This window comes from Pollicipes pollicipes, unplaced genomic scaffold (assembly GCF_011947565.3).
Source record: "Pollicipes pollicipes isolate AB1234 unplaced genomic scaffold, Ppol_2.1 Scaffold_5724;HRSCAF=6776_pilon_pilon_pilon, whole genome shotgun sequence".
Classification (NCBI taxonomy): Eukaryota; Metazoa; Arthropoda; class Thecostraca; order Pollicipedomorpha; family Pollicipedidae; genus Pollicipes; species Pollicipes pollicipes.
This window is the reverse complement of record NW_023596746.1, coordinates 21,775,726-21,798,962: the sequence shown is the minus strand read 5'-3', so window position 1 is coordinate 21,798,962 and position 23,237 is coordinate 21,775,726. Positions and strand designations below refer to the sequence as shown.

Sequence of the window (23,237 nt, the reverse complement as noted above, 5' to 3'; positions counted from 1 at the left end):
GCCAGTGCCGGAACCTGCGCGGACACATTTAGCCACTTTCAATCAGCTAGAATGGCATTTGAGAAACATTGTGTGACCAACACTGCAAACGCATAAGTTTTTGATGACTCCGATTGATCGAATTTATCCATCATTTATATATATATATATATATATATATATATATATATATATAGCCATGAGAGCCAGTAAAAAATGTGAACTCTACCAAGTTCAGGGCGGTCAAAATCCCACCACAATTAAGTGTTTATGGTTTGGAGATGCGAAACTGGCATACACGCCAGTGCGATAGAAAACGGGACCGTAAGTTTGCCTTGTGATTTATCTGAAACGGGCAAAACATACTGATTCACAAATACACAACAACAACATAGGCGGATCCTGGGGGGGGGGGGCCCGGGCCCATGGCCCCCCAAAAACTCTGAGAGTGTGTTTTGGCCCCCCCCCCAAACATTCCCAGAACTTCATAAAAGTTTCGTCTGCTTACCGTCTGTTTTAACTTTGATGGTGCGGTACCAAACATTTCTTTCCGTTCTGGAAAAACAAATTCGTGAAGAAAAGTTGGCAGCGGTTTGAATATGAAAACAAAACGCATGTTGACACGGCTTAGTCATACTCGGCGCGTTTGCATCGTGTTTGATAAGTGCACTGGACCTTGGATCCCACACCAGCCAGCTGGCGACGAACGGTTGCCCCCCCCCCCCCCCTCCCAAAACTCCAGGCTAGATCCGTCCTGAACAGCAAGAAATGTCGGAGACCTGCAGCATGACGATCATTGGTCTATCCTACGTCAGCAGCATCGTCGACAATGGCAAAGTGAGAGGAATAACTATTGGCAACAGAATAATACGAAGCACACCAAAGGTGCACACAGCAGCTTTCACACATCTAACACAACACAAAGACCCTGTCATTGAGTTCAGTTTTTGCCAAGGGGAATGATAATCTGAAAATGGAGGCATCAAAATAATAGTCAGTGATAGCCTCGGTAAGATTGCTAAAAGGAGGGGTGAGTGCGTGGGGGCAGGGGCGGATCTAGCCTGGAGTTGTTTTTTTCGGGGGGGGGGGGGGCAACCGTTCGTCGCCAGCTGGCTGGTGTGGAATCCGAGGTCCAGTGCATGGTGCCTCTCGCGAGTACCTAGTAGGCACGCCATTCAAGCACCGAAATGCTTTTGAATCTTAAACAGAAGTTAAAACAAAACAGTTAAAACAGTGAAGCTGAAACAGATGGTAAGTAGACGAAACTTTTATGAAGTTCTGCGAATGTTTTGGGGGAGTCAAAACATACCCTCAGTCTTTTTGGGTGTGTGTGGCCCCGTGCCCCCCCCCCCTCAGGATCCGTCTATGCGTGTGGGGGGGGGGGGGGAGGGAGGCAGCGAAGGCGAGACAGCGAGCGGGCAGGTAGAAAAGGTTCCTTGCGCCTCTAAAAGGTCTTGTGGACTCTCGGTTTTGCCATGGGAAGCTATAGCGCAAGTGCAACAACTCGACACATTTCCAGTCCACTGAAAAAGATGGCTGCAAAGGTTCGAAAATTGCTCTACGAGCAGAAGAAGCTGCAACAGAAGCTGCAGAGGCGCGGCAGGCGACTCAAATGCCTCAAAAGTACTATGGATGCCCTCAAAGAAAGCCGGATCGTCGATGCCGAGCTTCTCGGGGTGATCCGATCTCGATTTGAAAACCCAATGGTGTCAGCGCTTTTCACCAACGAAGTTGTCAATGGTGGCAGGAAGAAGTGAAGTGGCCAGAGGTATTCAGAAGAAATCAAGAAGCTCTGTCTCACCTTCCACTACAATTCCCCGAGAGCATATAGGTTCCTCTCAAAGAACTTCTCTCTGCCGGGTGCAACATCGCTACGAGAGTGGACGAGAAGCGTCAGCTGTGAGGTGGGCGCCCTCCACGAGGTGCTACAGACGCTGTGCTGTGAAGTGACAGCCAAGAAAATCGACCCCAACTGCTGCTTGATGGTTGGTGAGAGGGTGATCCGGAAGGCGAAGGTGTACTGGCAACCCAAAGACAAGTTCGTTGGTCATGTTGATCTGGGTGCAGGGGACGTGGAGGACACGAGACTGGCAACAAATGCCCTAGTGTTCATGGGCGTTGGTCTCAAAGGTGTGTGGCGCCATCCTGTCGCCTACTTTCTCATAGACCACATTTCAAGTGAGACTCAGACAGAACTAGCCAAGACTGTCCTGTGTGCTTTGAGCGATGCAGGACTGAAGGTGCGAGCGTTCGTGGCCGATGGACTCCAAGCCAACCTGTCCATGTTCGGCACTTGGCCGTTCAGAACCTGCAGCTAAAACAACTTCAGCTTCCCATTGTTCCTAACTACTTCCTGCATCCTGCAACCAACCAGAAGGTGTATGTTCTGCTGGATGTGGTGCACATGCTGAAACTGCTGCGAAACCTCCTTGTTGAATGCAAGAGCCTTCAACTGGATGGTGAAGAGGTGTCCTGGAAGTATATTTAGGTAAGAGGATGCCAAATTTAGTAGTAATAGTAATAATAAATGATTTAGTAGTAATTCAGTCCCAGTAACACCAAGTATAATGCTAAAAGACTACTTTTTACTTAAGTATCACTCTGTTTTTCTGCATACATATATCCGATCATCTGTGCAGTTGGCGTGTAGATGCATGGGTAGAGACTTGAGAGACTTAACTTAATCTGAGAGCACGGCGATACTCTTACACTAATGACTGAACCTGTTCAGCTCCTTTTCAGTACTCTGCAGCCAAGGTAAAATAACGATTGTGGATGCCTTCACAGGCGCTGTACGACCTGCAGCACAGCGAGGGTATCCGGGCGGCCAACAAGCTCTCTCGCCTACACGTCCAGTACGAAAAGAACAAAATGAAAGTTAAGCCTGCTGCCCAGCTGTTCAGCAGCTCGGTGGGCAAAGCTCTGCTGTACCTAGAAGAGTCGGGCCACCATGAGTTCATCGGAGCGGGGGCAACGGCGCGCTTCATCCTGCTGGTTGATCAGGCATTCGACTACCTCAACAACAGCAACCCCTACGGGAAGGGCTTCAAGACTCCTGTAACTGCCAACAACTTGATGTGAGTTAAATAAAGTAGCATTAAGAACAGCCTGATAAATCGAAAGGGTGTGTGTTTTCTTTCCCCTAAGGAAATATATTACGATTGCCAAATGCCAGCTATCACTTACACAGCATCAACAATCATGCTAGTGAAATGTTCTTTGAGAATGGCGTTGGCATATGGCGTGATGTGCTTTTGTTTGTGATCGCCCGTTATCTCCATAGGCAGATCAAGCGATAGGAGCAAAATGTCCATAAGTGAAATGTGGGGCAAAAATATGTCTTATCTCCCTGCCGCTGGCCACTTATGTCTTATGCTCCCCACCCCCACCCCATCACCCCTTCCAACCACCAGGCGAAATTGGCCATTCAGATATGTATGGGCAATCCCCACCCCGGTCGTCGATCAAGAACGCGTGAACTGCCCGCTCCCCCACAAACAAAATGTAACGACTGGGCGACATCTGGTTATCACCAATTCATTTTGAACATCATGTTGTAAGGGCGGTTTGTGGCCCAGTAATTGCCTCAGTAAAGGCTATAGATGTTGCTGTTATTCCTTTTTGAGTGTGCTGACTGATAATCATTTCCGCAAGGCTCCGATGTGAGTTTCTGGCCGACTTCAGTTCCGTGCTGTTCCGGCTGCATACAGCATCAGACGAACCGGTACTGTAGACGCGACGCTTCACCCCGGTCCTGGGTCTCTGTCTCGCGACGCAGACCGTCATGGACATCAGTGAGGCCCTGCTGGAGGAGGGGTTCGTCTATGTACTGCCATACAAGGTGTCCCAAGACCATCTAGAGCTGCTGTTTGGCCGGATCCGACGTATGGGCGGCTTCAACAACAACCCAAACGTGGCCCAACTGCAACATGCCATGCGCAGACTCATACTGCACAGCTTCATATCGCCATCTGCCACCGGGAGCTGCACGTCACGGGATGAAGGTGACGACGGCCTGCTCCAGATCCGTCGTCCAAAACGGCAGCGGCCGACGCTCAGCGAGAGTGACCCGATGCCGGCGGTCGTGCAGCATCTCCTCACGACGGAGGACACCGGCTCGGGGTTCGTTGACAACTGTGTTGGCTACATCTCCGGCTATGTGTGCCGCAAGCTGGTGGAAACGAGCGCGATCGGGTGTGGTGAGTGCATTGGTGCACTTCTGTGCAACGAGGACAACCCTCCGTCGCATGAAGTGATGGGTCTCGTAAAAGTGCGGGGCAACGGCGGGCTGCTCATCCCGTCAGCGTCGACGTACGCGATCGTCACGACAGCTGAGCGGTATTTGACCGCTTTGCATAAGTGTCGTAAGATGGACCGAGCGAAATTGTCACTGAGTATCAAGTGCAGTGTCCTGGCGCAGTTAATGACTGAACGCAGCCACGAACTGTTCCCTGGTGTGCAAGACCATATGTTCGAGCCGCGAGCGGATGAGTGCCATGCTGTGGTAATGGTAAAGCAGATCGTGGCCAGGTATCTGCGTGTCCGTCTCCATGCCTATGGACAGAATGCTACAGTGAGTGGAATGCTCCGCACCCATGTGAGGCACAACCTGTACAAGCAGGTGCTCTTTGCACACCAGTAGTGAAATACATCAGTAAATACCTGTACTGGCGACCGCAAGTAGATTTACTAGTTACATAGTTTTGGGGCTGTAAGGTGCGTGGGCATGCAAGTCCTGTGCATTAGCATTGTTAGTAGTACGGTGTACATACTCTGAACAACAGAATATACTATGCATAGTTTTGGGGCTGTAATATGTGTCGACGTGTAAGTCTTGTGCATTAACGTTGTCAATAGTACGGTGTACATATTCTGAACAACACGATACACTATGCGCATATCTTGGTGCCTACACAGCTCGCAGGAGTACCGAGCCGACGGTGCTGGACGTAGCTTATATTCTTGTAACGTACCAAATCGAGACATGAGCTCTGGTCTTATCTGAGTGTAGATGGGGACAGACCTATTCTCTCACGCAGGTGAACAGCATGCATGCAGTGCACACAAAGGAATAACCATACCCTGAACTTCAGCAACCCACCGGGGCAGTTGCTTCGCCCACAAACAAAGACGTAAGAATGTCCTCCGTCTCCCAACAGGCTGATGCAAATGATGAAACTGGCGTCTGCCGAAGTGCCGCCTGCGAAAAGATTCGCGCTTTCCAACGACTTTGGGTCGTCGATCCGACCTGGGAGAACCCAGCTGTCGAATACATTTAAAACTGGATACAGCTGGCTAACATTCATGGCAATTATCTTTCTCGGCTTTGCTTCTGACTATCTCAAGCCGAAGCCACGAGCCAGGAGAGGGTGATACGACTGGCCCGGCCCCTCTGCCCGCTGGAACGTTGCAGAGGAACACATCCAGATGAGGGCTAAAACAACTGTTTCCAACGTTATCATGTGGTGTATGGCAGTTGTTCAGGGCGCCTACGCGCCAGGCAAGTGGGAGTTGCGCGAGAGAGTTGGCCTTGGGTGGTGGCGCGTGGCGGGGGCGCGGCGTGTTCGGACGCCTCGGACGTTATATTATTGTTATTGTTGTTATTACCGAAGTATTGGGCAAATACTCACGGTAGCACCTGACTTAGTGTTTGGTCGGGCTGTGAGAGCGGACGATACTACATATCGTTATTGCATCTTTTCTGTCTTAGAAGGACCATCTTTTTTCTTCTGGGACCAGATATTACCCTGCCTACCCCTCCCCCACTTTTGCTACGACGCAAAATTGCTAAATCAGTATGCCTAGATCAAGCTGTCAAGCCGCTACCCATGCCCTTGGAGCAACCTTTGCTGTGCCGTATTGGGTAAAATTGATGTCTTAAACAGCCCCAGAATTGTCAAGGCCTTCGCTCCCATCATTTCCCAATCACGCCTCCGAAGGTCGGCCATCCGCCATAGGATTACCATTGCGAAGCTAACTCTTCCCCCTCTCCGCGTGATGGCGCTAGCGTCGCAAGACGGGAACAACCGGCCGGTCGCGGCGCCAATGGGAGTAGGCTGTCTAGACTTGTACAGGTCAATGGTTCACACATTTCCGCGGTGTCGCCACACATGCGCAAGACTCGATAAAACAAGGCAATGCTATATGGAGATCACACGATGGTGGGAGCAATGACGTCACCATCCAGCTTCATAACGCACTACGTCACTTGGACTGGTCAGTGCGGCGACATTTGACCAGTTCGGATCAGGAGCGCAATACCGAAATTTTGAACGTCACGATATGTCGATGTTTTGCGTGCTTTCACAATCCCGCATCGGGCATCACTGCCCGTTGCTCCTCACCTCGTGCAAAGCTGTCCAATGAGCACTGAGCAGGCCGGCCGTAAACCCAGCACGTAGGCGCCCCGGGGCAGGCGAATCGGCTGGACAGGTCAGAAGTCAGGGTTTGGGGTCATATGACAACATACCAGCTAACAACCAATGGTAGTGGAGGCCACCAGGAACCAGAATGCTGGTAGAATGCATTTGTTTTTACATCCTACACACCGAACTGGATTAACTTTGGAGTGCTTAGACTGGGAACCATGCAACCGGGTACAACGCAAAGCACTATAATCGCCGTTGACACACTATTGATCCCCTTCCAGTGTGATACCTTCAGCTGGAAGGCATCAGCTATTATGACTTTGGCAGTGCGCATCCGCCCTCCAAAACGGAGGGCGGTTACGCAGCGGGCTTATACACCCTCCAAAACAGAGGGCACCGGTCTTATACACCCTCCAAAAATCTTTCAGATGGTTGTTCGTGTCAAGCACACGCGGATGGCGGCCTTGGAGGGAAGCAAGCGCAAAAATGCAGAATCCCGTGCAAAAAGCCGGCTCTGTGCGTGATAGACATCAAACGATCACGAAATCCATCAACTCACTCTGAACCAGTCCTATTCTGATCACGAATTATCGGCCGCCGGGTCCGCATCTCCAGTGGATCGATGGTTAGCGTGCTGGTCTCGCACGCGGGAAGCCTGGGTTCAAATCTCGACGACGGCCGCTGTTAAATGGGTGGCTTCATGGTCTATCGACGTGGCGTGATGATGTGAACTCGCTTCACTTCTAAGCGGAATGAATTATAACTTGGGACTTTCATATCGGACAGCACCGTAGTTTCTGATGCCAGGGGAGGGAGTCCGCGCCCTACAAAGATGTTGAGGATCCCGCGAGGGTTGACCGTAAATCTAAATGAGTGTGACACACTCAATAGTCGGTGGAAATGGCGCATACGACGGCGCCGGCACGTAGAATTATGTTCGGCAATGGCGCCTAAAAATTCATCGGCGCGTATTCGACTGCTGCTCAAAGGCGAAAGCACCAAAGCCAATAGGGACGGAACCTGAGCGGTCATGGGTGCCGCAGGAGACCAACAAACTGACTCCCGTCAACAAGTAAAGGGTCCTCAGAGCAAGCAAAAAGAACTGAAGGCCATCGTGGTGGGCCCATAAACGATCGGTAGTGCCTTGACAGGCCGACATATGACCGGTCATAGCACAGGACCCTCCGAGCAAAGGGGAATTATTCAACACTATAACTTAATACCCCTGTGCAATCAAGAGCGTACGGGCAGATTAACAACACGAGTCTCGATAGGAGTGAAAAATCAGCCGCAAATCAGAACAAAGGGAGACGCCCTCGATCAAAGTAAAGGGCCCCTGAGTATCGAGTGTCTCCGTGCCTTACCTTATTAGAGCCCTAGGAACAGCACAAGGCCCTTCAAGCAAGTAGAAAGAACCTGAAATTTATATGAGCAACTGGGTGTACTCTGGCACATGCGGCCCCGGAAAAAGTGTAAAAGCATTTCGGACAAATGGGAAGAATCCGCGGAGGAAAACCCGATTGATCAACGGTGCTCAGGCATGGAGGCAGATAGCATTCCAACAGCACATTGGGCCCTACGACAAAATGGGAAGAGATCACGGGGAACGTGGAAAGCTCCTAAGCGATCAGATTGACGCCGGAAGTGGACTTATAGGGACAGGCAGCCAGCAGCGTAATGCCTCTAGACAGCGTAAGGCGCCACAAAATTTTCCCCAAGCAACATTTTCTAAGTCAGCGAAGAATGATCTTCGTTTACTTATGAACTATTTACTTTTGCTAGCAATGGTTCTTGGTCATCTGTAGGCCCAAAGTCATCCAATTTTGTTGTGCTTTTGTTGTAAGAAAACTGCGTCCGTCCGGCCGGTTATGGGCCCCTTCGGAACCTTTAGGTTCCCTCGGCATGGTCCTGTGACTTCCCCTCCCCCCCCCCCCCCCCCCCCCCCACCCTCTGCATGCGCTACCAGCCCGAGCAGGTTAATGAATGGGGCCCGCTAACTACATAGGGTCATCCATTCAAATAAGAAGTACTCACGACGCAATGTGTAGGGCTCTGAACGATCGAGCGCGCCAGAACAGGTTAACATATATGGCCCCCGTCAAGAGTTTGGGGCCCTCCGTTCAAATAGGAAGTATTCAAGACCCAATGTACAGGGCCCCCGGATGATCGAGTGTGCCCGAGCAGGTTAACAGACAAGGCTCCCAAAAAGAGCGTAGGATTCTCCATTCAAATAGGAAGTATTCAAGACCGACTGCAGAGGACCCTCGAATGATCTAGTGTTTCAGAGCAAGTAGACATATAGGCCCGGTGAAAAGTGTAGAGTCCTCCATTCAAATAAAAAAAATACCCAAGACCCAAGGTAGAGGGCCCCCGAATGATCGAGTGTGCCCGAGCAGGTAAACAAATAGGGCTCCCAACAAGAGCGTAAGGCCCTCCATTCGAATGGGAAACACTGAAGATCCTAAATGAATGGCCCCATAATGATGGAATGCGCCCGAGTAGCGTATTAGAAGGAGCCCGACAAGAGCGCAGGGCTCGTCATCCAAATAAGAAGTACCCAAAACCCGGCGCGGAGGGCCCACGAAAGATGGAGTATACCCGAGCAGATTATCAGGTGACCCAGAGAGGAGGGTAGGACCCTAAGTTCAAACACCAAGACCCAATATATAGGGCCCCCGAACAATCCAGTGTGGCCGAAGCGGCGAACAGATGGGGTCCCGGCCAATTGCGTGGGTCCCTCCATTCAGATAGGAAGTACCCAAGATACAATGTGGAGGGCCCCCGGATATTCGAGTGTGCCTGAGCAGGTTAATAGATGGGGCTCCGGCAAGAGTGTAGGGCCTTCCGTTAAGATATGAATTACCCACGGCACGATGTAGAGGGCCCCGAATAACCGAGTGCGCCAGAGCAGGTGAAAGGATAGGGCCGCCGAAAAGAGCGGAGGGCACCCCATTAGAAAAGGAAGCACCCAAAACCAGACGTAGAGGTGCCCCACGATCGATTGGGCCCGAGCACCTTATCAGAGGGGGGCCCGACAGGGGCTTTAGATTAAGAGGTACCTAATTTTTAATACCTATTTTTACCTCATTAAGAGGTGCCTAAAACCCCGTGCGGAGGGCCCTGAAAGATTGAGTGTACCCGAATAGGTTATCAGATGACCCCGATGCTGGCAGAGGGCCCCGAATTTAAACACCGAGAACCAATGTGCAGGGCCCATCAGCAATCCAGTGTGGCCGAGGAGGCGAACAGAGGGGGCCCCCGACAAGTGCGTAGGGCCCATTCAAATATCACGTGTCCAAGGGCCAATATAGAGGGTCCCGAACAATCGAATGGGTCCGAGCAGGTTATCAGGTAGCCCCCCCCCCCCCCTCCCACAGAAGCGTTGGGCCCCCCATTAAAAAAGAAGTACCAAAAACCCAGTGTAGACGGTCTCCGAACGACTGAGTGTGCCCAAGCGGGCCATCAAGTGGGCCTCCCCTCCCTCCCCCCCCCCCCCCCGACAAGAGTGTAGGCCCTAAGCAAGTGACAGAGAATTGGAAACGCTCTAGACCAATGTAAGGGACCCATGGGCATATGGCAAGTGTGTCGGTAGGTTAAGCGATACCCACGTAAAGGGCTCCTGAGCAACCGAGAACACCCCGGCAGATTAAGGTATGGGACTTTGGCTACCGCTCACAGAGCCTTTCTGGCGAATGGAAATAATTCGTGGAAGGGCCCGTGATTGACAAGACTGCCCCGGCACGCTAACAGGAAGGGGCCCAACAACAGCGCAGGGCCCTCCGAGCAAATGCAAAAAAAAAAATGAAGGACAGCGTGGAATGCTCCTTAACGACCGAAATGAGCCTGCAAAGGGCATATAGGTCCCCCGGAAAAAGCATGGGGCCCTAGACGATGTAATGGGGGTTAAAATTGCCAGTTCACAACTTTTCTGATCATTGAGTAATCTTTGGAACTTCTCTAGGCACTTCACTTTCGCTTACAACTGTCCCTGGTGGCCTGGAAGTCGAGAGACACACAGTTTTGTTGCGCTTTGTGTTAGAAAAACTGCACCTGTTCGATCGGCCATGGGCCCCCTCGGAGCCAATAGGCCCCTCCGGGGCCCAAGGGGGAGGGGCATGCCCTGCGGCTCCCCTCTTTGGATTCGCCCTGCTTGTTACCGTACGTTTTTGGGTGATCTTTTTGTTACTTTCCACTTTTTTGCCCCTCACCGAACTCAGTTTTCCCGTGATGTCGGACTTTCGTAGGGAGAAGGTGATTGATCCTAAGCCTGAAGTGGCATTCAGGTGACCACGACGAAATCTCAAATGGGAGCACCGTAAATCCGATATGGGACCCGAAGTGCTGGCTAAAGGTCATTGAGGGGGCGCGGGTCGGACCCTCAAATACCAGCCAGAGGCCCCGTTGCACCGATTGGGCCCCGGGCTGGGCCTGGGAGCCCATTTCCCAAGCAGGAACATGGTCAGGAGCTGCGATTTACATTGGCCGGTGCACCCCGAGCCAATGAGGGGCTCCTGTGTCGGCCAGGGGCACACAGCGCCTAACCGGAGGTCCGGTGTTGACAAGGGCCCCGAGTTGGTCAGGGAGTGTACGAGGATGCCCGAAGAGGGACCTATGTGCCCTTCAAGACTGACGATGAACGGGCGGATGGGAAGGCTGAATGACCGTAAGGCTGCAGGTCATCCGGGCCCGCATGGCTGTGATCCCAAATGTCAGCCAATATGCCTCTGTGGCCGATTGTGGACCCCTGGGACAGTGCGGGCATTTATTTCGGCCGGAGACGACCACTACACCGAATGGTTGACTCCGTGTTGTTCTGAACCCTGGGGTCCCATTTCTCTAGCAGGAACGAGATTGAGGCCCGTGATTTGCATTGGTCGGAGTCCCTTCAGCAATAAGTGGTCTTTTGACGGCCAGGTCCCCAATGCCCAGCAGGGGGTCCTGTGACGGAAGGAGTCCTGAGTCGGCCAGGGGTGACCCGGGCCCCTTGCGGGGCCCTTCACTCCATTTTAGCCAAGGGTTCGTTGGCCAAACATGGATCTCTGTGCCAGTTATTGGATCACCTGCAGTTATCAGAGATCTTGTTGCCCCAATGAGGGCTCTTGCGCCTCTTACGGGTCAAATGTCCCGGCCAGAAGCCGCCAGAGTGCCTTCCGCGCCAGAGAGGACACCAATGTAGGACGTACATTTGTGAGGGCCTCCAGACGAGCTCATCAGGCGAACCCGCCTCCATGTCGCGAGAATGGCAGCTGGTAGACACCCCGGACTGGGACGTAATGGTCTTTAAGCTATTGCCCGGAAGGGTAGTGTGCACCTAACTTTTCATTAATTGATTCTGACTCACGGCTGAACATTCCCAGATGAAATAGGACTGTCTATGGTTACACAAGTTGCTGGCCTCATTTAGATTTAGCGGTCAACTTTCACGGGATTCTCAATATCTCTGTAGGGTGTGGACTACCTCCCCTGGAGGGAGGGAGTCCTCTTTATCTTTAGTCCTACCCCGGGCATTAGAAAATACGCTACTGTCCCATATGAAAAACCCAGATTAGAATCCATTCCGCTTAGAAGTGAAGCGAATTGGCATCATCACGCCACGCCGGTAGACCATGAAGCCACCCACTCAGCAGCGGCTGCTATCGAGATCCGAACCCGGGCTTACTACGTGCGAGACCAGCATGATAACCATCCATCCACTGGAGATGCTGGCCCGGTGGCCGAAAATTTGTGATCAGAATATGACTGGTTCATAGTGAGTTGATGGATTTCGTGATCGTTTGATGCCTATCACGCATAGAGTCGACTTTTCACACGGGATTCTGCTTGTTTGCACTTGCTTTCCTCCAAGGCTGGCAATTCGCGTATGCTTGACACGCACAACCACCTGAAAGATTTTTGGGGGGTGTATAAGCCCGGTGCGTAGCCACCCTCCATTTTGGAGGGTGTATAAGCCCGGCGCGTAACCGCCCCCCGTTTTGGAGGGTGTATAAGCCAGGTGCGTAACCGCCCTCCGTTTTGAAGGGTGTATACGCGCAGCCTATGACTTTCTGCGTTGCTTGCCGCACAATTATCTGCATGCCGTGTTTCTACAAGAAGTCACATGAGAAGATGTTTGATATATCTATACGGTAAACTTAGAATGTAAATGTCAGACAGAGAACACCTGGAAATAAATCACAGCGTGTAAAATAGCTGCACAAGGAACTGCCCATTTTTTGGTGTTCTCATGCCAGGATTGACCTTGAGACCCTTTTTCAGAGAAATCGGAACTCGTCGCTGAAAAAATCGCTGAATAAATCGCCTATTTCACAGACATGGTTCAGAAAGCGTAACTAACGCGCTCGAGACAATCGTTATGCTTTGCCGGCTGTATGAGTGGCGGAGTGAACCAACTCACCTCCGGGGCGGCGTGAGAGTTGAGTGTACTAATAAACAATTTTGCCCCACCAAACATGACGTTTTGCGTGACCTTCAGAGGCAAATTTCCTCTGGACGTCACTTCAGGCCCGTTAAAAAACCTCTTGCTGGCTGAAACAGTTACACTGAGTTATGATGATATTAAGCTGAAGAGCCGCATGAGACTTTTCTTGCTGGTATATGATAACATTTTCCATCGCCTGCATCTTGTTGTAAATAACAAGGGATAAGGACATGTTCGAGGTTATCGGCAGTGCAGTGATGCATACAGTTTTGGTTGGGTCATTCTATCTGGGTTTAGATTAAGATAATGAGAAATGGGATATGTAGGTAATTTGATTGGTTACAAATTTAGGGTGCATGCTATATCTGGTTGTGACTCACATAATGGCTTGTTTGATTTACTGTTAGAGTCTCTGTCACTTAACTTGTTTTTCTGAATTTCCCTAAACAAATATCCTTAATGGTCTGCTACCTAAATTAATTTTCTGAATTTCCCCAAACTGATTGACAAAATAATGTCTTGTCAATTGTTGCCCAAAGGAGACATTAGTAATAGTTGTCTCCAATGCAGGACAAGCTGTGAAACTGTAGCTTCTCAGTGCCTTTTATTCTCAGGATATTACTTACCAATGTTTGGTAGAGCTTGCTTGGGATCAGAGCACTCCCTAAGGAAAGCTCCTGTGCCCTGAACCCCCACCTAAGCTAAGCCAGTCCACTTTAGAGTGCAATTGTACCTCTGTCTTTCAGGATGTAACAGGATCATTTTGCACTTAACACATTGTTGCAGCTGCCTGTCCCAAGTTTGCATTGACCATGTTGGCCAGTTGTCAGCTGATCTTTCCTACCATTGAGGCCAAATAATGCATCTGCCCCGGAACTCTCACCCGGTGCTGCCGGATAAGGAGCCTGTTGTCTTTTCCCCCATATGATTGAGGTGGCTTTTCTTTTTAGCACCTCTGGTTACTTCTGTTATGCATTGAACATGCTGTATCATGTATAGTCTGTGGCATTGGTATTCTTAAACCTTTTGTATTACAATAATTAATGAAGCATTTGCTGTGTTTCTGCAGTGTGCCCATTCATGTATCATGTATGTCAGCAGGTCTTTCCTGTGCAATCATGTTCTTGCTTTTGATTATTTGTATTTTCAGGCTGGATGGGGGCTGAATACTGCCCATTCAAAAATGGCCAGGGCATTCACAAAAACTTATTCAAGAATGCTCAAAGAGCCCAAAATATCATTATTTACATCTTTCCTTTCCATTCAAATCTGCAAACAATGCACTGTATCAGGAGGATTTAAAGTGCCTCCAGGGCAATGCATTTCAAAACCAATGAGCATTCTGTATTTTGGGTCAGACAACTTTGCTATTCCCTCCTTACAAATGCTGCATTCCAAAAGGTTTGTATTGTGTGTGCATCTTCAAAATTGTTTGCTGGTGAGATCACTTTGTTTTGCCCACCAATATATCAGATGCCACTTCCCAGGTTTCAAACTTTTGAGTTAGTTTGTTCAGCAAATGTGTGTCTGCACCAGCTAAGACCCAGATAGGGTCTAAGGTTGACTACATCATCTTGGTATGCTATGCTGGCCTGGTCATGTAGAAAATTGTGACCGTGTCAGCCACCACTGCAATTTACATAGGGATAACTGTACCTGGCCTAACTGGTCTTTCTTTGCCTGTAACATCCAGCATACAATGTCTTACATCTTTGCACAATTTCTCCTAAAGACAGCTGACACCACCTTCAGAACATGGAAGTTGCATGTCCGTTCTGATTTGACTGGCGCGCCGCCGTCGGCAGGGAGCGGGGCGAGCTTGCGGACCTGGCTGTGGTGAGCGTGCGCCTTCGCGCCGGGCGCACGGCGGTGCGGCAGTACGCCGAGCAAAACGGCCTGCCTGTGCTGGACTGGCCGCCCCAGCTGGCCGCCGGCCGCTTCGACCTGGGCGTGGTCGCCTCGTTTGGCCACCTGCTGCCGCGCCGGCTCATCGATCTGTTCCCCGCGTACGTGCCAGATGGGGGCTGTGGGCGGCTATGACGGGCCTGGCCTCGGGCATGCCGTCAGCGAGGCCAGCTGACATTCGGTTGGAGTCATGGTCTTGGGACATGGTCAGATGACGACGTTGACCTGTTTTCCGTGCTCGTGCTTGTTGAACAGTTACAAAGTTGACAAGGTCGCGTGTGACAAGAAGGTCGCGTATGTCGGGGTGTACTCGCGCCTGACTAGGCGGAGTTAGAGTAAGGCATTGTTGAGGGACTGTTTTTGAGTCAAGATCAACCGATTCCATTTAATAATCTATGGCTCATAGTGGCAGCCCATTTTATCGGCCGGGAATCAAACACTGGTCCGCTGTGGGCGTACCGTCAAAGTGTTTGCAAAGCGTGCTCTGAGCCAGAGTCTCAAAACGTTAGTGGCCTAAGGGCGTTGACGCGTTCTCAGAATTGGAAGCTCAACCGGTATTCATTCTCCTTGCTACGACGCTTCCCAAGTACTTGTGACACTGCTTCATGTGACTCACGCCAATGCCAAAAGTGCGTTCTCATCAACTGTGGATGGGCGAAGCACACAATGGGGTTACTCCGACCTGCAAATCCTATTACGACATGGCGTCACTCCCTACTGCACCGTGGCATTCCACCCTCCGCCGGCAGAGGCGTGATCAACGTGCACGCGAGTCTGCTCCCGCGCTGGCGCGGCGCAGCGCCGGTGGTGCACGCCCTGCTGGCCGGCGACCGCACCACCGGCGTCACCATCATGGTCGTCAAGCCCCACAGGTGAGCGACGAGTCCCGTCCGGTCGGCCGACTCCGGCGGCGAGTCTCGTCCAGTCGGCCGACTCCGGCGGCGAGTCTTGTCCGGTCGGCCGACTCCGGCGGCGAGTCTCGCCCGGTCGGCCGACTTCGGCGACGAGTCTCGTCCGGTTGGCCGACTCCGGCGGCGAGCCCCGGCCGGTCGGCCGACATCGGCGACGAGTCTCGTCCGGTCGGCCGACTCCGGCGGCGAGTCTTGTCCGGTCCTCCGACTCCGGCGGCGAGTCCCGTCCGGTCGGCCGACTTCGGCGGCGAGTCCCGTCCGGTCGGCCGACTTCGGCGACGAGTCTCGTCCGGTCGGCCGACTCCGGCGACGAGTCTCGTCCGGTCGATCGGCTCCGGCGGCGAGTCTCGTCCGGTCGGCCGACTCAAGCGGCTGGCACGTGCGCTGAGGCTGGCCGCATGCCACTCGCTGACTTGAGAATAGTCCAGTTGGAGTGTGCGCTGCTGCACATTGGCACGGCTGTTACAAGGTCTGCATGGCAGAGGGTGACGCACTCTGTACGACTTCAAACAGCTCGGCAATTCGCCTGCAGTGCAGACTGAGCTTCCATCTGCTGACTTCGGTCTGCTCACAGTGTTGAGTTGAAGGGAGATCATGACTGAAATGGGTACATTTCATGCCACGTCCGCTGTTTTCGTACATCTACTTCTACCAACTAACTATTCGCCGCTCAAGTATCACACCCGCTGTCCATCTACCGGCGATTTTTTTTTGGGGGGGGGGGCGGATGCCTGCCGGCTCCCCCCTCCCCATCACTCACCGACTCGAATCGGCCTGACTGGTGACGCGCGCAGGTTTGACGTCGGGGACGTTCTGGCGCAGTCGACGTTGCCGGTGGCGGCGTCGGCGGACGTGCACCAGCTGACGGAGCAGCTGGCCGAGCGGGGCGCCGCCCTGCTGGAGCGGTGCCTGGACGACCTGCCGGCCAGCCTGCGTGGCGCACGGCCTCAGCCGGAGGAGGGTGTCACGCTCGGTGAGCGGGGCCACACGAGACTTGCCACCGACCAGATGGAATATCGACCGAGCAGAAGGGGTCTCCGGCCGTACTACGTCGGCCTGTCTAGAAAGGGCTTAAAGTCGGCGCAGTATGTGTTGCGTGCATGCAGAAGCATTATGTAAACTATTCTGACTGAGGCAGGCATCTGGTTCCCTTTCTGCCTACGCACTGTCATTAGGCACAATGTCATGTTTCCCTGTATGCTGTGATTCTGTCTCACCCCCACTCCATTAGTCCCGCCGCCTTCGTCCCAGCCCCCCCCCCCCCCTCTCTTCGGACGCCGCTGCCGACCCGTCAGCCGGCCAGTCCCTGTTGCAGCGCCGCGTCTGACGGCGGCCGACTACCGCGTGGAGTGGACGCGGCCGGCGGCGGCGCTGCTGCGCCAAAGCCGCGCCCTGCCCGGCCCGCTGACGGCATCCTGGCGCTGTCGCCGTGTCCGGCTGCCGGCGCTCGGCGACGATGACGGCGCGGTGCCGGCGGAGGCGGCGCGGCCCGGCCTGCTGCGCTTCGAGCGGCGCCGGCGCGCGCTGCTCGTGCGCTGCGCTGACGGCTGGCTGCGTCTGCCGCGGCTGCAGCTGCAGGGCAAGCCGGCCATGAGTGGCGAGGAGTTCTACAACGGCTTCCTCAGTGGGCTCGACGCCGACCAGCGCTGCTTCGATAGCTGATGACGGTGCGGGCTTAGGGATGGTGTGCAAGTCAGATTTCGTGAACGAAGTGCAATTAATACATGTTTTGCTGAGTTGTGCGTTTCACAAGGATTTCATGGAGATTTGACGACTTGCTGGATCTTGGATTTGGTACAAAGCGTCGAGTAACAAACAGCGTGCCACCAGCTAGAAGTGCCTCCAGCCCTTGCTTTTTTGACTTCGCAGTTATTTTGTTAAAAAAGCCCGTTTCCAGGACGCCGTGAGGTAAAAAAACCGTAAGGTAAGGGTCAACTGAAAACAGCAGACTCATGAAATTCAAAGCAGTGCTCTGGCCGGATTTCTGCGAATTTTTCTCAGAGCTGGTTGTTCTTTGGACTGTTTACGCCACAATTGGTGATGGGGTTTGAAATTAGTGTCGTGTACGCTGCTTTCCTGATCTCGTACTCACCCGTGCGTCTCCGTCAATTGCGATCTTGTTTTGCGTCATGCCGGCCGGTGTTTTAGCTAATCACGAACGCTCCGTCACTGGAAGGGTACCGGCTATCGTTGCTTAAAAGAGCCATTAGCCGCAGGGATCTCCAACGGGCATGAGCTCTCGCAGGATCGGGTCGTCAGCCAACCAGTGACAGTGCGGCTTGGACGCGCACATTCCTTTAACTGGTCGAGTGGGCGGTGCGCCGGATTGACGTCAGTCACATCGTTGCCGCCACCTCGATTGATCTCAGCCGTTTCCTTGCTGGTGTTGATCATGGCGCCCTTCGGAAAAAGCTGCGGTGGTATGGTAGAGTTTATTTGAGAGCTACGTGCTGGTTGACGGCAGGTGGCTGGCCGCAGGGGCGGATCCAGGATTTTGTCAATGGGGGGGGGGGGGGGGGGGGGGGGCACGCAACTTTGTGGGGCTCCCAGAAGCTTGGGGCCCACTCCAAAAAAATATTCTTGCTTTCTGGTCATTACATTTTAAGACAAGTCATATGTAATATATATACTTATTCATTTATTTAATAAATACGGAAACCCATCTTGCTGTGCACAGCTCTATAAAGCTGGCATGCTACTAATTCATACACATAGAATTCACTCAATTTCTACAGGCCGTGTAAAGTGCCGTGATTTTCAGGCTAAGTGTTCCGGAACAAAAGGCAAAGTAAACTTGAGCTGGCTGCTAACAGCCATCAAAACCAAGCACGGACGTGATTCCTAGCTTATGTTTTTACCGCTAGCCGGCTGGGCGATGTAATCAGCTGATGGCTGATGACTAACGCAAAATTTTTCCTTTGTTATAAAGGAGTACAACATATCCTAGCGGTCAAAGTACGTTTAGAGCGTGATGCACTAATATGATAAGTGTCACACACTCAATAGTCGATGGAAATGACACATACGACGTCGACGACTTGTAAAACTGCGTTCGGCAATTGCGCGTAAAAATCCATCGACGCATATTCGGCTACTGCTCTGAGGCAAAGGCACCGAGGGCATTTGGAACGAAACCTGAGCGATCATGGGTGCTGCAGAAGGCCAACAAAGTGGCTTCCGTCAACAAGTATATGATCCTCAGAGCAAGCAAAAAGAGCCCAAGACCAACGGGGTGGTCTCCTTAACGATCGGTAGTGCCCCGGCGGGCTGACATGTGCTGCCTCACCCAGAGTGCAAGACCCTTTGAGCAAAGGGGAATTACCCAAGACCGCGAATTAATATCCCTGCGCGATCATTGGTGTACGAGCACGTTAACAAAAAGGGCCTCGATAGGAGTGAAGAATCCTCCACAACTGAGATCAAAGGGAAAGATCCTTCGATCAAGGTAGAGGGCCCCTGAACATCGAGTGTCTTGACGCCTTACCTTATTAGGGCCCCAGGAACAGCACGAGGCCCTCCAAGTAAGTGGAAAGAACTGGAGACTTATATGAAGGGCCCCTGAGCAATTGAGTGTACCCTGACATACGGGGTTCCGGAAAAGTGAATAGAGCATTTTTGACGAGTGGGAAAAATCCATGCAGGAAAACCTCATCGATCAAGAGTACCCAGGCATTGAAGCAGATAGCGTCCCAACAGCAGCGTTGGGCCCTACGAGGAAATGCAGAGAGATCAAAGGTAGCATGAAAAGCTCCTTAGCGATCAGATTGGCTCGGCAAGTAGACATATAGGGCCCGGGCAGCAGCGTAACGTCTCTGGACAGCATTATGAGCCGCCAAATTTCCCCCCAAGTAACGCCTTTTCAATCGGGAAAAATTTACTTCGTCTCTTCATAAGTTATTTACATTTGGTAGCAATTGTTCTTAGTCGTTTGTAGGTCCAAAGGCGTCCAATTTTGTTGTAAGAAAACTGGGTCCGTTCGGCCCCCGAAAAATGAAGGGTACCCCAGCAGATTATCATGTGGCCCCAACAGGAATGTAGGGCCCTAAATTCAAACTCCAATACCCAATATACAGGGCCCCCGAACAACCCAGTGTAGCCAAAGAGGCAAACAGATAGGGTCCCTGACAAGTGCGTAGGGCCCTCCATTCAGGTAGGAAGTACCCAAGACACAATGCGGAGGGCCCCCGGATATTCGAGTATGCCCAAGCAGGTTAACAGATGGGGCCCCGGCAAGAGCAAAGGGCCTTCTGTTCAAATATGAAATACCCACGACACGATGTAGAGGGCCGCGAATAATTGAGCGCGCCAGAGCAGGTTAACAGACAGGGCCCCCGAAAAAAGCGAGGTGCCCCCATTCAAAAAGGAAGTACCCAAAACCAGACGTAGAGGTGGCCCACGATCGAATGGTCCAGAGCATCTTATCAGAAGGGGATCCGACAGGAGCTTGAGGCCCTCCATTCAAATAAGAAGTACCCAAAACCCGGTGCGGAGGGCCCCGAAAGATGGGTTGTACCCAAACAGGTTATCAGATGGCCCCGATAAGAGCAGATGACTAAATTTAAACATCAAGAACCAATGCGCAGAGCCCCCCAAGCAATGCAGTGCAGCCGAGGAGGCAAACAGAGGCGACCCTGACAAGTGCGTAGGGGCCCATTCAAATAGCACGAGGCCAAGGTCCAGTGTAGAGCGCCCGCGAACGATCGAATGTGTGCGCGAGCAGGTTATCAGATAGGCATTGCCACAAGAGCGTAGGGCCCCCATTCAGAAAAGAAGTACCCAACACCCAGTGTGGAGGGCTCCCGAAGGACTGAGTGTGCCCAAGCAGACCATCAGATGGGCCCCTGACAATATTTTAGGGCCCTAAGCAAGTAACAGAGAATTGAAAATACCCTAGACCAAAGAAGAGGGCCCATGAGCATATCGCAAGTGTGTCGGTAGGTTAACCGGGGCCTACATAAAGGGCCCCTGAGCAACCGAAAATACCCCGGCTATAGCTCACAGAGCCTTCCGGGCGACTGAAATAAATCCGTGGAAGGACCCGTGATTGACAAGAATGGCCCGGCACGCTATCAGGAAGGGTCCCAGCAACAGCGTGGGGCCCTCCGAGCAAATGCTAAGAAGTGAAAGGCAGCGTGGAATGCTCCTTAACAATGGAAATGATCCCGCAATGCGTGTATAGGTCCCCCCGAAACTGCCTGGGCCCATAGACAGTGTAATGGGGCTTGAAATTTCCAGTTCACAGCTTTTCTAATCATTGAACAATTTGTTTTGACTTCTCATAGACCCTTCACTTTTGCTTACAACTGTTTTTGGTCGCCTGGAAGTACAGGTGCCCAGTTTTGTTGCGTTTTGCGTTAAAAAGAACTCCACCTGGTCGCCCGGCTATGGGCCCCTCGGAGCCAATGGGCCCCTTCGGGGCCTAAGGGGGGCCCATGGCCCCGTGCCCCCTCCCCCTCCTGTGGATCCGCCCCTGGCTGGCCGCTGACTAACGGGGTTTCTCAAGGATTCTCGGTCCGCATTATCCTTTTCAGCATATCACGAACGCCGTTCCAGACCTGACTGCTAGACTCCGTTCACCCTGACCAACCATCTATTTTAAAAAGCCGACAGGAGGATGGCATCCAAGTGATCTAACCCAGTCCTTCTTCGCATCTAACTCATCTGGAATGAAGTCCTCCAATTCAGCCCTTTTGCTTCTCGTCACTCCAGAATCACTGAGGAAAACCTGATATCTTATTACCTTGACATTGCTTGGCGTAAATAAGGCTCTTCGGCCGCCTGTGAAAATATGGTGGGGGGGGGGGGAGGGGGGAGGTGTTGCTATTGAAAGCGCCCTTCTTGCGAGACGCACGTAACCATGTTGTCAAAAAGTGCAGCTCCATCCTTTTCTGCTTGCATATTATTCGTCACTACCTTATTACGCCCCGAGGTTCGTTAACTCCTTACCCCTGTTCCACGTTTTCCCCATAAGCTACTTTGCTTGTCGGTCGGGGGTGGGACGGTTGCGTGTCACTGAAGCAAGATACAGATGTCATACACTTTAGGACCATGATCGCCACCGAGGATCGTCAGCGATAATCCGACGGCGGGCGACTGCTCGAACGCTGGACTGGCGCGGTTTTGGTGACCGGGTCACCAATTGCGACAGCCGCGTTCAGGGCATTATTGACCCGCGGGCTCCAGTGGCGATCCGGTCGCTGTTTCTCTCTCGCGTGCCGCTGGATGCAAGTGTGCCAACCTGGCGGCAGCGGCGGGCCCCCGTGATCTGTCAGCTCTCCGCCTGTCGTTGGCACGCAGGGCCTTTCGTATCGCGCGGATTCATCCTGGAGCAGACTGCCGCCATCACCGCCTATCGTACGCACACGAAGCTTTGCGACGAAACTGGACGGTGTGGTTGCCGTTGCGTGGCATGTTTTGATGGTTAGTTATATTTTTGACGAAGTGCGCGATCGCTGGAATGATTAAAAATGTTGAAATGTGGCCGCGTCGTTGTTCGTTTCTAATAATGCACAAATACATAAACTGTGGTCGTACCGAACAAAAACTCGACCACTTCCTAAAATGGAATGCGTCGCGCGAGGAGTTTCGCATGAGTCGTCGTGCGCCTTGAGCGTGATTTTACAGGCGGTTTGGAATTGAACCAGCCATCTTGGAGACCTTTCGGTGCTGTTCACAATCCTGCCCTTCGTAAGCCATAAGACACTCCAGTTTCTAAGCTATACGTCCGCAAAAATAAAAGTATATCGAAGAGAGTACTTCAAGGTCACCTTGGCATTTATAACGTCATAATAACATCATTCAAATCCTTCCATACCAGAAGCCATGCGGTGATCAAGACCAAGACAAATGTAGCTGTCGAGACATTCACATCTAGCGTTCGTGTGCATGATTTCCAGAAATGCCGGTGGTCAATTGGCTCTCGATCGATGTTGTGCAAAATGCGATGACGTTATCAGACAATGACGCATTGAGAAGCTAATTTACTATACAGAGATTTGTATTGTCTAAAGCGGCCTTTTTCACTTCAATAGTATATCAGTATTTAAATGTGAGCTTGTTTCATCATGTGCGGTGCTTGCCCCAATATCTTCAAATGTGAAGTATTCCCTTTAACACAGTACGATGAATTTAAACTCGCGCGTTAAGTTTTCTCCTCATAGGTGTTTAAGATGTTTGACTTTAGATTGGGTCACGATATTGCCGTCGTTTATTTCGTTCTCATGGTTATGCTTTAAAATATATTTAAATGCAACGGGATGACACAAATGTGAGCATGAACATGCCTGTCATAACAGCAGGTTCTTCAGTTACGCCAAATCAAGGCCAAACCAACGCCAAACCCAAACGAACTAAACTAATGGTCAACTGCGCCACGTTGACCGACAATGAACGCTTCAGCAACGCGAGGGCCGGCGTTTCGGCAAGACGCGGCCGCCAGATACGTGAGCGAGCAGTCGGGGGAGTACCGGTGGACGGGTTGGTAGGTGCGTTATAAAGATGCTTTTGTTCAAGATATTTTACCGCGGTTTTTGGATAAGACTCGATTACTGCGTGACGCTATAAGGCTCCCCGCTTTCTGAAAGGAGTGGAAGGCACTTGTTTAATTTTTGGACCACCAATTCATTGCAATTGTTATTGAAAAGTGAGTCATTCCCT

The 23,237-nt window shown here is 51.9% G+C and overlaps 2 protein-coding genes and 1 pseudogene across 2 annotated transcripts; all 3 read left to right on the top strand.

The window, feature by feature from the left end:
- The first annotated feature begins 1,511 nt into the window (after positions 1–1,511).
- On the top strand, positions 1,512–2,297 carry LOC119102812 (uncharacterized; annotated as a pseudogene).
- Positions 2,298–2,754: 457 nt separating this feature from the next.
- On the top strand, positions 2,755–5,143 carry LOC119102811 (uncharacterized). Its single transcript, XM_037226264.1, has 3 exons — positions 2,755–3,036; positions 3,758–4,178; positions 5,139–5,143. Exons 1-3 carry the CDS (start codon positions 2,755–2,757, stop codon positions 5,141–5,143), a joined length of 708 nt encoding a protein of 235 aa, XP_037082159.1.
- A 9,509-nt stretch (positions 5,144–14,652) lies between these two features.
- On the top strand, positions 14,653–17,300 carry LOC119102810 (methionyl-tRNA formyltransferase, mitochondrial; the record flags this gene model as incomplete). Its single annotated transcript, XM_037226262.1, has 4 exons — positions 14,653–14,771; positions 15,420–15,542; positions 16,376–16,460; positions 17,103–17,300. Coding segments are annotated over 4 exons (468 nt in total), but the record flags the coding sequence as incomplete, so codon positions are not given.
- Positions 17,301–23,237: the final 5,937 nt, after the last annotated feature.